The 14,953-nt window shown below is 44.3% G+C and overlaps 1 protein-coding gene across 5 annotated transcripts in view; it reads right to left on the minus strand.

Moving 5' to 3' along the window:
• Positions 1–950: 950 nt before the first annotated feature.
• VPS13B (vacuolar protein sorting 13 homolog B) overlaps positions 951–14,953 on the minus strand; it is a 921,287-nt gene continuing 907,284 nt past the window's right edge. For all 5 annotated transcript variants that reach the window (XM_073330465.1, XM_073330462.1, XM_073330464.1 and 2 more), the window contains exons 60-62: positions 14,471–14,573; positions 13,548–13,797; positions 951–3,302 (exon numbers count right to left, since the gene is read on the minus strand). In XM_073330465.1, coding sequence (XP_073186566.1) covers positions 3,054–3,302; positions 13,548–13,797; positions 14,471–14,573 — 602 coding nt within the window. In that variant the 3' untranslated portion in view covers positions 951–3,053. The remainder of the gene's footprint in view (positions 3,303–13,547; positions 13,798–14,470; positions 14,574–14,953) is intronic.

The following is a 14,953-nucleotide window of genomic DNA, read 5'->3' on the forward strand; positions in this document are numbered from 1 at the left end:
TTCCAGTGAATGCATCCGATGAAGTGAGCTGTAGCTTACGAAAGCTTATGCTCTAATAAATTGGTTAGTCTCTAAGGTGCCACAAGTCCTCCTTTTCTTTTTGCAAATACAGACTAACACGGCTGCTACTCTGAAAACTGTGCTCCCAGAGCAAACAAGCATTCCTTAAACACCCCAGAATAAATCTAGCAAGTCAAAATCTTGAACAAGGCACAAACTAAAAAAGAGATGGATTGGAGATTGTGGTCCCTCCAGCCCCAAAGAATGAGACCACGTATATTTTTAAAAGCACAAGAAGCACGAGCTTCAGTCAGCCAAGCACAGTTGTCAGGCATCTGCTCTGTGGACAGTTTTGTTTTCGCCATTCACACATCATATGTAGGAGAGGCTGATTTATGTGAAGTTACCACATGTATTTCCGTACCTGCATTCACAGAAGGGGGAAGAGACAACCTTCGGCCTAATGCAATACATACACTAGCTTGTTTTATTGTAGATGAGTGTGCAATATAAATATTTTTGCCACAGGATGAGCATAATTCAGGAAGAAAATGTCAGCATAATCCCACCAATATTGGTTTGACACTTCAGAAAAAACTGCTGTCTCCTCCCATATGTTTTACAGGTGTGTTTTGCAGGTTTTTGACATTCAGCCAATGTTCTACTAGGTGAACAGCTTATTCTAGTTTGGGTTGTGACTATGAAGCAGTTTTGACTCTGTACATAGAGTCATAAAACTCTTTAGCACCTGTTTTGGCCAGCTCTAGTCATCAGTCTTTACTTAAAAAAAAATTAATGTGAATTTCAAACTGTGTTTCATGGTTGGCTGCGTTTTCTGGGGTATAGCAAAGCCCATTAACTTGCTGGGGGTTGATCTCGCAGAGATTCAGTGTCACTATTATAGTCAATGTTCTGTTCATTAGATTGTAACCACATGACTTGTGTAGCACACAGAAACCAAGTATTGTAGGAATAGCTTTATTAACTTTAAACCATCGTGTTATATTACAATTTATGCATCAGTATGTAAAATTAGCAGTAGTAAACTATTTACCATAAAAGATTCAGGAATGAACAATCTATATATTTACATTTTTAAATAGTGTCATTTTAATCTGAACAATGACCAAGTAGCTAGATGACTGTATGAAATGTTAATAATGGATGGGTTCATTTCACATTCAGCAAAGGGCTATTCAAATCCTTTGCTTCTTCCTTATTGTACACAAGAGACATGAATTCCAGGAGTAGCTTCAACAAAGCAGAACTCATGAGAAACACAGAGCAATTACTACATTCTTATTTTATGTCCATTTGGTCATACCAGCTACGTGTAGGAGAAGCTAACATAAGTAAATGGCATTTACTGAACACTATGATTGGACTTGACCCCTGTTCCTAACTTAGTTGCTGGTTGTATTCAGGTACATCAGGCATCTCCACACAATAAGTTAGTTCATGTGCTGAAATTCATGGCCCGTAGAAGAAAAGTCCTGGGCAGAGTTTGCAGTAGAAGCTAACAAAAACCAAGAAACTGAGTCAAGTCAGCTTTTACCATTTAAAATGAAAATTGCTGTAGGTGTGTTTGCTCTGCAAAGCAATCTAACTATGCCTGTGGTGACAGCAGTACAAACCAGAACACAGATTTGAAAATAAAGGCTAAAGAACAAGTTGAAAAGCACATTTCTGTCTAAAAGCTTCTTACCTAATATTGTTACAATTGCCATCTAACACTGATGTAACTGATATTGCAATTGCCATTTGTAAGCCAATTGCTGGTAGTAGCCATCTTGCTGACAGATGGTGGTTTTCACTGGGCTCCAATATTGCAGTTTTCATTCAACTCTGTCTTCCGACCTATTTCACAGTTGTTACATGTAGTGAGAAATTAATCTAAGTCCAAGAATTTTCCAATTGCTCTGCTGTGCAAAATAGGGTATAATTCCTAGGCACAAGTATTTCTGTATGATCGGATGTAATACGTGACTTCTTGGTCCTGATTCTGAATTTCCTGCTTTCTGACATTTTTAGGGTGATAAGCATAAAATGAATTACAGCTGGCCTAAGCAAGGAAGCGCTGTGTGTACTGTTTGGAGAGTCCAGAAATAGTAGAGCCTAACAAGGGGACTAAGGATGAAGTTTAGCACTTGGGTTTAAAAGGAGCAAGATGTTTACAATTTTTGGTACATATTACTGAGTATAAACACAGCTCCTAAAGCTTTTTAAAATGCACATTACTGGCCCCAAAATTATAACTGTGCCTGTCTCCCTGATATAATTACATATTACCAACTGATCCCCAAGGTATATTGAAAATTCTTATGAAATTTTGATTGGTGGATAAAATAAAGTTTCTGTATACAGACAGTTCTAAAAGTAAATTAATGTTGTAGTTTCCATTTTGTTCTTCAAACCATACAAAGGCACTACTTTACATTAAGGACTAATGTCCTGCAAAATTTCAGTCAAATAAAGGAAGCTATTTTAAGGTTAGGGTGGTGCTAAAACCCAGCTGTCACTAGTAACTTAAAACGACCACACCAGGCCTATCAGATTTAGTGGGGTAATATGTTTTGCTTCAGGATGTAGACATTGGGGTGGAAAAAGTTTCAACTTTGAGCTATTTTTTACAGCTGAGTTATAAGCCTTGCTTATACCAAAGACTGGCAGACCCTAAAATGTGATATGGTGGGCATGGATATCTATTTTTGGTGTGCGGCAAAAATGTCTCAGTGAATAGGATTTCCCTTGTTTTCTTTCCTCTTTCTGCTAAGAGAAAGAACAAAGGATTTTCATTCAGTTATTACCTTTCCCTTTGGTTCAATATCTGTCTGTTAGGGTGGTTATTTTGCTTTCCTTCTAGTGCTAACATCTTGCATAGAGACCAGGAATCCCAAAGCTGTCCTTAGAGTCAGATCAGAAAAGCTAGCTTTTAATTTTCCTATCCCCACCACCCCACAAAACTGACATTAGAAAAGTTCACATTAGGTGACTGCATAGAAAGTGTGACTTCAAAAATGGTAATGCGTAATCATACTTGCCATAATTTGTTCCTAATTAAATCCCTTCCTCAAGGCTTTATTTTTTACCATAGTGAATTTACTAATGAATACCTGAGCAAAATTTGGATCAACTAGGTACTGATATATCTTAATTGTACTTGGAAGGGGCTCCGCAGCTACAACTTGTGATGCTGTTTGTACAGAAGAGTGGCTTGGAGCAAGGTGGTAGGATGTTTTTGTGACGAAATCCACGAGCCGGTTGTATTGTTGTTCAGAGAGTCTCTCTCTAACTCCGTCCACCTAAAATCAGATAAAACAGCTTTATTATTGGAATGTAAAGTATCTGCAGTTACTGTTCATAGCCAGCAAAGATACTTCTGCATTAGTTTGTTATCAAGCAAAGGCTTCCTATCATAGATCTGTAATGTTGGTGAGGTTTCATCCTTTCTGCAGCTCAGTGTCTCCCACACTTCTGTGACGCGTGAGCTGCTTTCCTCTTTTACAATTCTGGTGGCAGTTCAATGTCCCCTTTCTCCACCTTCCCACCAGAACTGCTGCCTCTGTGCCAGCAGTTAGGTTTGCTCCCAACTACTTCCGTTGCCAATTTCCCTTTTAATTCATTTTCTGGGTGGTAATGAACAATTTATCATCTTTCCTCTTCTGCTACCCCACGCAGATCAGGTATCTGGCAGCACGGTGGTCTTAGCCACCCAGATCAGTTGTTGCAGTGTCCCCCAGGCAGCGGCAGAGCTGTCCAGTAAACACCGGACTAAATCCAAGTGGGGTTCTATATATGAGGCAGCATTCACAGACTTTTCAGAGGGTGAATTATGTCCTGCCTGTTCCCAGCCAGCCGACCATCACATAACCAGGGCATGGGACTCAGGACATGCCCTCTCCAAAGAGCTGTGAGTCCAATCAGGAGCTTCTGAACATTTCAGGGAAGAAGGATGCAGACAAAGCTATCCGGCCAGCTCAAGGGGTAAGTCCCACATAAGACCCAGCCAGAAGGAAAAACCCCTTAAAAGATCTAAACTCATCCCCTACATAAAGATACTGAAATGGGTTCTCAGGTCTTGGGCTGGCCAGAAAACAATTCCATTTTGCAAAAAATTTCAAGGTTTCAAAATTAGTTTTTGTTCCAATGCAGAACGAAAATGAGAACTTTTGAAAAATGAGAGAGACAGACAAACACACAAACAGCTAACAATGCAGTGGTTATGTATGTACCTGGGATGTGTGTGATGGTTCAAGTCCCTACTCTGCCTGATTCAGAGCATCCCGAGTGAGTGCCCTAACCACCGGGTAGTCTCTCGCTGACTCCCGCCACCCAGCTGGAGTGGTTCCTCTTCATGTAACTAATTTATTCATTGATTTACTCTGTAGCACAGTGGTTAGGGCACTCGCCTGGGATGCAGAAGACCCAGGTTTCAAGTCTCTGCGCTGCCTGATTCTGAAGCAGGGACTTGAAGCTGGGTCTCCTACATCCCAAGTGAGTGCCCCCTAACCGCTGGAGTGTCTCTCTCTCTCTGGTCATGACCAGAAATTCCATCCTGGACATAAGAAACCTTTATGATGAAATTGTCATCAAAACGGATACGTTCCATGATCCCAATGCAGATGCACATTCTAAACAAATCTTGTGCTCATCCAAATTCATAGGCTGTCTCCTGGTTGGAGAAAACTGGGTAAGATAGTAGCAGAGAGCACATCCATGCCAAAGCAGTCACTTCTGTTTCCACAGAGTACCTTGAGAAGGGACTACAAGCCCAACAACAGGCAGAAATGCAGACAGAAGTAAGATGGCACATATTTCAGGCAAAAACCTTGGAACTGCAGATCCGGTAGCAAAATCAGAGGTGGCAGCAATGCCTCTGCAAACTCACTATGACCACAAAGACTGTGCCTCCATCCTGATTTAAATGTAGGAAGCAAACTATCCCCCTTCTCAGAAGTTCTGGTAGGAAGCTGGAGAAGAGGGACACTGAACTGCAGAGGAGCAGCACAGACTGTACATCACAGAATTGTTGGAGACACTGAGCTGCAGAATGGGTGAAACATCAGCAAGAGAAGGTGAAATGGATGAAATTGGACTAGTTGGTGAAAGCAGTAGTGAGTTTCAGTTGCCCCCCTCAAACTAAGGGCATCATCTCATACCTTCTTCATCCAATCACCCATTTACCTAGGGAGGTGGTAGAATCTCCTTCCTTAGAGGTTTTTAAGGTCAGGCTTGACAAAGCCCTGGCTGGGATGATTTAACTGGGAATTGGTCCTGCTTTGAGCAGGGGGTTGGACTAGATGAGCTTCTGGGGTCCCTTCCAACCCTGATATTCTATGATTCTATGATTCTATGATCTCCAGCAGTCCCTTCACACACAAGTTGATACTGAACGGGCTCTCACCCCAGGATATGGGAGCAATACAACCAGTACTCCTGAGGGAACTCAGTGCCAAAAAATTCTGCACCAAAAAAAAAAAAAATTCTGCACACAGTATTTTAAAATTCTGCACAATTCTGTGTATTTTGTCAATAAATAGATGTGGAGGCTCCAGCATGGCAGAGGGGAGCACAGACCACTGGTTGCACAGATGTGGGAGATCATCCTGCAGCCCTTCCCCAGGACATGCACTCAGTGGTGAGCCTGCACCTGATCCTGATACAGCACAAGGGCTTACCCCAGAAAAACCCCAGGGCCCTGCCCCTCCATGCCAGGTGGACCAAGATAGTGAGCAAGAGGGACAGAGTCTCGCATGCACACCCAGGGGGAATGGGACTCTGCAAGAGGGGTGAGGATGTGGGTGGCAGGGGGGTCTGGGTGTGAGGGACTCATCAGGGGAGTCTTGGTGTGTGAGGCTTGGTGGGATGGGGGTCCAGGTGTAGGTGGTTGGGGCTCAGTGGGGTGGGGGGTCCAGGTTCAGGGGGCACTTGTTGGGGTGGGAGTTTCAGTGCAGGGTACTCAGGGGTGGTCTGGGTGCAGGAGAGAGGGGTGTAGCAGGAGCCTGGATGCAGAGGGGTGGGGCTTGTTGGGAGCTTCTGGATGTGGGGGGGTCGGGGCTCTGGGTGCAGGCGGGTGAGATTCAGCAGGGGATCTAGGTATGCAGGGGGTCCGGATGCATGGGGACTGGGCGGACGAGGAAGCAGCTCGCTGTACAATGACCCCTCTCCCCGTGGCTGATGAGTTATGGGGGCAGGAAGCAGGAGGGAGTGTGCAGGTTTCTGGGGATGGGTCAGGCCCCAGCCCAGGCTGCTCCTTGCAGAGGATCAGGAAGTCCTGTCTTCCCCCCACCCACAGACAAGCTGGGACTAGCAGCTGAGCCTGGCGCAGGGTCAGAGTCACTGGCTGGGGATTCTCCAGCCCCATCTCCTATGCTGATTTACCTCTCCACGGCTGTTCCGGGTGCCTGAAACAATGCACCTGCGCCGCTGGGGAGGGGTGCATGACTACTCTTGCGGTTTCCCTTTGCTTTCCCATCAGAAAGTCATTTTTCTGCAGTGAAGCAAAGAAATCTGCAGGGGACACAGTGGTGCAGAATTCCCCCAGGAGTAATCTGGCTCCCTCAGAAGAAATATTCTTAGCACTATATTCCATATTCTTCATCATTCTGAAGCACTTAGGGGGTCAAAGCCAACCTGGATCTCAAACAGCTCAACAAATGGATGACGAAAATGAGATTCTGGATGGAGACCCTAGCTTTGGTAAGTAGCATTTCTATCCCAAGGAGATTTCCTTGCCTCAGTGGACCTGGCAGGGCTTATCTGCATATCCCCATACATCCATGTCACCATCATGTACTGATATTTGTGTATGGCACAGCCCACTACCAGCACAAAACATTGCCATGTGACTTTTCATCGGCTCTCAGAGTCTTTCCCAAGATGCTGGTGTGGTCATAGCCACACTCAAGACACTCAGTTGTTTCTCTTCTTGGACAATATTTTGATCAGAGCCTTGACTAAAACAGCAGCTCACAGCACCACAACTTGGAGACTGGAGTTGCTTTAAGAAAAGCTCCCTGACCCCTTCCACAAATATAGCTCATTTGGGAGTGGATATAGATACATCTGAGGCCAAGTCTACCCTTCACTGAACAGGTTTGAGAACATTTGGAAACTGATTTGAAACTAAAGACTGTCTGTAGACAAGTATCTCCAGCTTCTAGGCCTTCTGGTTGCATGTATAGGAAATATACCACATATCTCCAGAAGTTTCTGCTGAAGGTGAGCAACTATGTTGCTTCTTAGTTCTCAGAGCAGTCAAATTGTCGAAACCTGAAGCAGACCAATGTCTCCTAAACTACTTGTACTAGGACCCCTAACCACTCACTCCTTTGAACCATTTACAATGGTCATGCCTTGTGACGTTATTGACATGAACTGTGACCATATAGATCATTATTGCAACCAGGGTCCTATGTTGCACCAGGTTTTGTACAGAGGAGGCCAAATGGGGTGTCTATGGAAAGGTTGTAGTTTGCTGGTTATGATTATGCTGTCTGTGTGTGTGTATCATTTTTGTATTTGAAGTTATGAATATTGGGTATTTACTTGTATCTCAATGTGTTTGATTCTAACTAGCCTCAGTGAAGCATTTGGTCAGCTTCTTGAGAAAGGACTATTCTCAGTAAGTGTCCAATCAAGAAACACTTAACTGACAATGGACTTTGGGAGACGTCAATCCACACCTGAGCTTTTCTGGGAACGTTCAAACGAACATGTAAACAATGGCGTCAGCCTGCAAAAAGCTGAATCATTCATAGGTATGTGACTTGCCCACGTGGCTACAAACTCCATCTTGTTGCTGTGACTTTGCACAGAAGAACAAAGGGGTTTCCGCCCACAAGAGAGAGAATATAAAAGGCCCTGGAAGCCTATCCATTTTGTCGTCAGCTGGCTTAAGAGATGGCCTCTCTACCCCCAAAGAGATGCCTGAAAGAAACCCGAACAAAGGACAGTAATTATGGGGGTGTGAGTGATTGCCTGACTCAGACTAGGAAGGCACCCAGACTGTGAAAGAAGCTCATTGGAACATCTCTGAGGGTGACTTTTACCTGCATTCAGTTTCCTGCTGTATTACGTTTAGACTTGCGTGTTTTTGTTTTATTTTGCTTGGCAATTTACTTTGTTCTCTCTGTTATTACTTGAAATCACGGAAATCCTACTTTTTCTATTTAATAAAATCACTTTTGCTTATAAATTAATCCAGAGTAAGTAATTAATTCCTGAGGGAGCGAACAGCTGTGCGTATCTCTCTATCAGTGTTATAGAGGGTGGACTATTTATGAGTTTGTCCTGTATATACAGAGTAAAACGGATTCATTTGGGGTTTGGATCCCATTGGGAGCTGGGTGTCTGGGTGCTGGAGACAGGAACACTTCTTAAGCTGTTTTCAGTTAAGTCTGCAGCTTTGGGGCGTGTGGTTCAGACCATGGGTCTGTGTTGGAGCAGATTGGTATGTCTGTCTCAACACGGCAGGATTCTGGAGGCCCAAACTGGCAGAGAAAATGGGCAACAGGTAGACTCAGCACATCAGGTGACAGTCCCAAGGGGGTTTCTGTGATCGAACCCGTCACATGGCTTTCTTTTTACCTGCCTATCCGCCTGCACTTGCATCTTAGTTGCTATGATACCTGCTAGCTGAGTCTCACAGTCACTGGAACACATGCAAGCTCAAGTGCTGGTCCTAAAGTAGGTACTGAGTCCTTCAGACGGTGGACAATTCCAAGAAATGTCCACATGGGTCTTCCTATCTGCTCCACAGAGCTTCAAGTACTCAAGACAGATGCCAGCCTACTGAGGTGGGGAGCACACATCGGACAAAGAACACTGCAGGGAATGTGGCACTCCATAGACAGAAACCTCTTGGAGGTCAGAGCAGTGAAGTTAGCCCTATGAATGTTCCAGAGCCCACTCATGGGCGATCATATCCCAGTCCAATTGGACAACCACCACCACCAGCACCACAGGGGAGTACATCAACAACCAGTGGGGAGCTCAAAGCTTGATCCTACTCTCAGGAGGGATGGAAATAATGGAATGAGCCTGGGGAAAATCTGGCTTCCATAAGAGCAATACGCAAAGGGAGAACTAAACTAGATGGCAGACTGGCTCCACAGACACACAGTTGACAACTCAGAAGGGAGGCATTCATTGCACTTGGATTATCCTTCAACGTGATTAGGACTACACTGGCCTCCAGATGGACTTCAACACTAACAGCCTACTCCTCCATTTAGTCATGGTTTACCTCATGGTGTCAAGAAAAAAACAGATATCCCAAGGACCCCGGAATTCCAGCTATTCTGGATTTTCTTCAAGACATTATGGAAAGGGACTACAGCACAACAACAGAGCACATCTGTCATCAGCCATAAGTAGTGTCTTACATGCAAGATCCTTGGGCTCTTTAGCCAAAAATCTTCAAGTCTCAAGAGTTCTCAGAGAATCAAATTGCAGTAGACCAATGTTTCCTAAGGGGGATCTAACTACTTGTACTAGGACCCCTAACCACTCACCCCTTTGAATCATTTACAATGGTGATGCCTTTCTTTCTACCTACCTATCTGTCTACACCTGCTTCTTAGTTGCTATAATACATGCTAGATGAGTCTCATAGTAGCAGCTCCATCCATACAGAAACCACACTGCCATGATGACAAGGTGGTTCTAAGGACTCTGGAATCTTTCTTACCAAAGGTGAATTCCTCTTCGCATGCTTCACAGGAAGTGATCCTCCCCCCAGTCTGTCCAGAGTCACAGCAGCCTACTGAAAAGCTGTGACATAGTGAAGATATACACAGAGCACTAAAGATCTCCTCATAAGTGATCCCTCAAAGTCAAGGATGATATCTTTCATGAATTATCCACTTCAAGTTATCTATGGGTCCACAGATGGCTGATGAGCCACAGACTCTGCCACATTGCAGACACATATTTCCGAGCAGGGTGGGTGAACCTGAGTTATTGGTTCGAACCATGGTGTGCTCTTTCTGTTGCTCCCGTTTTTCTGTTACATGTAGTCGAATCTGGTTCTCAAAGTGCCGAGTTCCATGCCTCAAGCAATTCCTCCATTGTTGTCAGTTTTGGGATATACATTCCTACAAGTTAATGTCAATGTTGCATTTTCTCATATTAGCCTTCAAGACACCTCTATAGCATGTTTTCTTTCCTCCTCTACCATGTTTGCCTTGGCTGAGTTGAGAAGAGAAAACTTGTTTTGGCAGTCTAGAATTGGGCAGCCAAACTACATGCCCTGCCCAGTGAAGTTGATGATAATCATCACCTCGATACTCGTGATATTGGCTTACGAGAGGACGCTGATGTTAGTGCATCTATCAGCTCATTTAATTCCAAGAATCTTACGCATATGGCATTGATGATACTTCTCCAGTGCCATATCTCCTATACCAGAAGTGGAGAAACTACAGCCCGCAGGCCACATCCAGCCCGCAGAACCCTCCTGCCCAGCTCCTGGCCCAGAAGGCTAACCCCCAGCCCCTCCCATGCTGTTCCCCCTCCCCCGCAGCCTCAGCTCACTGTGCCACAAGCACAATGCTCTGGGTGGCAGGGCTGCGAGCTCCTGGGGCAGCGCAGCTGCAGAGCCTGGCCTGACCCGCTACTTTGTGCTGCACGGTGGTGTGGCTGGCTCCATTTGGGCGGCACGGCTGTAGCACCGTCAGCCACCAGTAGTCCAGGTAATGCGGTAAGGGGGCAGGGAGGTTGGGTAGAGGGCGGTCAGGGGGCTGGGCTGTGGATAGGGGGCGGGGCGGTCAGAGGGCAGGGAATGGGGGGGTTGAATGGGGGCAGGGGTCCTGGGGCAGGCAGTCAGGAGAGGGGGAGTTGGATGGGGCAGCGGGGGGTAGGGGTTCTGGGGGCAGTCAGGGAGAAGGGGTGGTTGGATGGGGCAGGGGTCTGGGGGGGGGGGAGTCAGGAATGAGAGGAGGGGTTGGATGGGGTGGCGGGGGGCAGTCAGGGGTGGGGGTTCCGGGGGCGGTCAGGGGACAGGAAGTGGTGGTGGATGGGGCAGGGGGGGTTGGATGCGGCAGGAGTCCTGTGGGGGGGGGCCGTCAGGGGAAGAGAAGCAGGGGAGGGGGGGAAGGGAGTGGGGACTGGGCCACACCTGGCTGTTTGGGGAGGCACAGCCTCCCCTAACCAGCCCTCCATACAATTTCCAAAACCCGATGCAGCCCTCGGGCCAAAGTTTGTCCACCCCTGTCCTATATGTAGTCCACATTTCAGCCCCATAGAATAGGGTGGGGATCACAACAGCTTTATAAACCATAAGTTTGGTTTTAATTCTGATGTTGCAATCTTGAAAACACCCTCTTTCTCATATGACCAAAAGCTTGGCTAGCACATTTGAGACGATACTGGATACTTCTGCCTCCTATAGCACTGCTGGTTGTACCACTGTTCTATGCAGTTGTGCTTTCAGTCCCAGTGGCATACGTTTGTCATACACAACACCTGAGAAGTTATTCCACACTCTTCCAGAACTCCCCATTCTGGACCGTACCTCACATTCAAGCTTGCCGTCTTCTGTAACCCACCCACCCAGGTACTGGAACTGGTCAATACTGTTGAATTTTACTCCATTAATTTCTATATCTAGTTTTCCTGCAGCACCTCTACTGACCCATATGACCTCAGTCACAGTGATTTTCATCTCAAGCCTACTTAGCTGATCCTACCACTGATTTCACTATTTCCTTTAGGTCTTCTTTTAAAGGATGCCCTTATTGCTATGGTACCAAGTATCAGAGGGGTAGCCATGTTAGTCTGTATCCACAAAAGCAGCGAGGAGTCCGGTGGCACCTTAAAGACTACAGATTTATTTGGGCATAAGCTATCATGGGTAAAAAACCCACTTCTTCAGATCAAGAAGTGGGTTTTTTACCCATGAAAGCTTATGCCCAAATAAATCTGTTAGTCTCTAAGGTGCCACAGGACTCCTTGTTGTTCTTATTGCTATGTCATTTGCATACAGCAGCTTCTCACCTTTCCCCAATGGGATCTTCCTGCAGATGTAGTCAAGCAATACTAAACAGCAGCAGACTGAGGGCCAATCCCTGATGCAGTCCAACTTTCATTTCAAAGGGGCTTGTTCCAAAATACGTTCACGTGGAGTACATAGTGTACTCTATATAGTGCATTCACCATAGTTTTTATATCCTCAGACACTCCATATTTCCTCAGCACGATTGTAAGCATCCTTCTGTCCACATTATCGTACACCTTTTTTGTGTCTATAAAAGCCAAGAAGCTATCCTATTGGTAGTCTAGCTGCTTCTCTGTTCTTTGCTGAATTATAAACACAGCATCTGTGGTTCCTCGTCCTTTTTTAAAGTGAAACTGTTCTTGTTTGAGGTGGGATTCCACCATTCGTCTAATCCTGGCGTCCAAGATGTGTTCCAGTATTTTCAATCCATGCAACAGTAACTTTATCCTTTTATAGTTTCCACAGTCATGGATGCTGCCCTTCTTATGTACTGGGACCAAGATAGACTTGCACCAACCTTTGGGGATTCTCTTGCCTGCCATACAGCTTTAATCACTCTGCTCATCCATTTTATGCCTTTCTTACCCAAGACTTTGACCAGGTCCACTGTCACTTCATCAGGTAAAAAAGTGTCTTACAAAAACCATGGAACTAACAAGAATGAAATCCCAGCCCAACTGAAATCACTCCCCAAACTCCCATTGACTTCATTTGGGTCAGGTTGTCACCCATGGTGCTTAACTTCACTATTGTCTGCTTTTTCAGTATATTCAGTTTCCCTTTTCTTTGTATATACACTCTGTTGGGATTGTGAGCTCCTTGAGGCAGGGAGCTTGTCTTTATATGGGCCTATGAATTACTTGTTGGCGCAATATAAATAACAATACTGATATCCATGTTTGATTCTGACAATGCCTCTCATACAGTTCCATTCAAAAATTGGATGATGAGACTTGATGGTCAGGGAGAACTTGCTCAGTTTAAGTGATGATTTGCAGGAAAAAGAGAAGGGAGTTGCAAAATTGAGTACAAAAGGATAAAAGCAACTGAATAAAACCATGCTGCTCAAATATGCTTAAGTGAAAGTGGCTGGTAAGGGTTAGGATTAACAGACAAACCATGCCTAACAATGTGCATTTAATTGCTGAACTGCTAGGTTAAGCATCTAATAGAATTTGGTTTAATTATTTTCCATGTAAACTTGCAGGCAAATTGAGCAGCCCTAATGTTCTGAGCAATAAATACACATACACAGCTTCAGACATTAGAACCTCTTATTCAGAGAGCTAATGGTGGGCAAGTTACCAAGTTTAATCCAGAAAAGCACTGTGGTGGATGTTGAAATTTAATCTGGACAATGACTGAAGAAGGCAGAAGGGAATGATAGCACCTTTACTACTGAGTAGAGTAAAAATACCAGTGGCTGGTTTGGGACCTTAATCTCTGACCTCCTGACCCAGAGAGGAGCATGCCACCAACTGATTCCTACTGCTACAAACTCACCAGTGCAACTTTATCTTTAAATGAAGATACCACTGAATGTCTTTACCTCCAAATCACAAGGCACTCTTTGTTGTTTGAGCTGCACCTTCAGCAAGTTTTTTTGTTGATGGTCTTCTACACACTCAATTTCAGTCACAGGGAATGCCTGCTGCTGTGTGTCTTCACTGACACTGACCACAAATAGCACCTCTGACGTAAGTAGCAAGCATCCTTCATGCTCTTGGCCTGATCCACTCACAATAACCACGTCCAGTGCCATGTGGACCTCTGGCCTTCCCAGAGATTGAAGCATTTTCCTGTTTAAAAATAAGTCAGTATTAGAAATTGGATGTGTAAGGTAGTAACTCGCTTTTGTTCTTCCAGGTTTTCACTTAAGATTATAGCTGCCTGCCACCTAAAAATACAAGATAAGCAGGAGTTTGTTTTTGTTAAAATAACTAATACCACATTTCTTGCAATACTCATGTGTAAGATTTAAATAACAAGGTTTCACATTTATTCTGTAAAGTTTATCATAACTCCTTAATGATTTGCTGCAAAACTGACGTAATAACTTTATGGCTATTCATAATTACGTTCACCTAGGTCAACCAATTTCTCATCCCAACAGAGAAATCACCGTGAGAAGCTGGATCCAAATCCACTGCAGAAAGTAAACCTATCTTCAGTGACAGCTATTTCTGGAGATGTGCAGTATTTTTCTTGGGCTCAGTGCAATGATAAATAAGTAAAAACTTACTGAATGTCATTAAATAAAGATTAGCTCTGCAGTTGTAAAGCTGGAAGCAGATCAGCAGTCCATCATTTGCAGATTGGGTTTCTACGCAGTACCTTTGTGTTTAACATTCCTAAATAAACTGCTATAACTCAGCCTTTCCTAGGGAAGAAGCCTGTTAACTTGACCAAGAGCCAGAACCTATTAATAAACAATGTGGATGTAAAAATGAGCAAGTGTCTAAATAATTTTACCAGACATATTTGACGTGGCTGTTTGGAGTCTGCTCAACATGTTGATCACTTGGATGATAGCGCTGTTTGGGAAGCTGAGAAAGTCCAGCTCCATGCAAAATACCTGTGGTAAGAGAATTTAAGATTTTTACTAGATGTTTTCTGGAAAACAGTTACATGTTACAATGATGTCATCTGTTTAGAGCGGTTCATAAAATAGTGCAGATACAAACTGATGTCACATCTTTGGAAGCTGTAATAAAGATAATTCATTAACATTACAATGCAATAGCTGTGCATTTAACCCTTAGCAAGAAACAACAACAAATGCACTAAAAGTCAGTCACATACTAGCAATAAGGATAAAAATAATGCCCCAGATCCATCGTTCCAAAATGGGATAAGACACATCATTTACAATTTACATATAAAAAGTCAAGACCACCGTTAACTTTCTTGTTTAGTATTAAAATACTTCCACATATGTGCCATGATTGGTAAAAA

This window comes from Lepidochelys kempii, chromosome 2 (assembly GCF_965140265.1).
Source record: "Lepidochelys kempii isolate rLepKem1 chromosome 2, rLepKem1.hap2, whole genome shotgun sequence".
In the NCBI taxonomy this organism is placed as follows: domain Eukaryota; kingdom Metazoa; phylum Chordata; order Testudines; family Cheloniidae; genus Lepidochelys; species Lepidochelys kempii.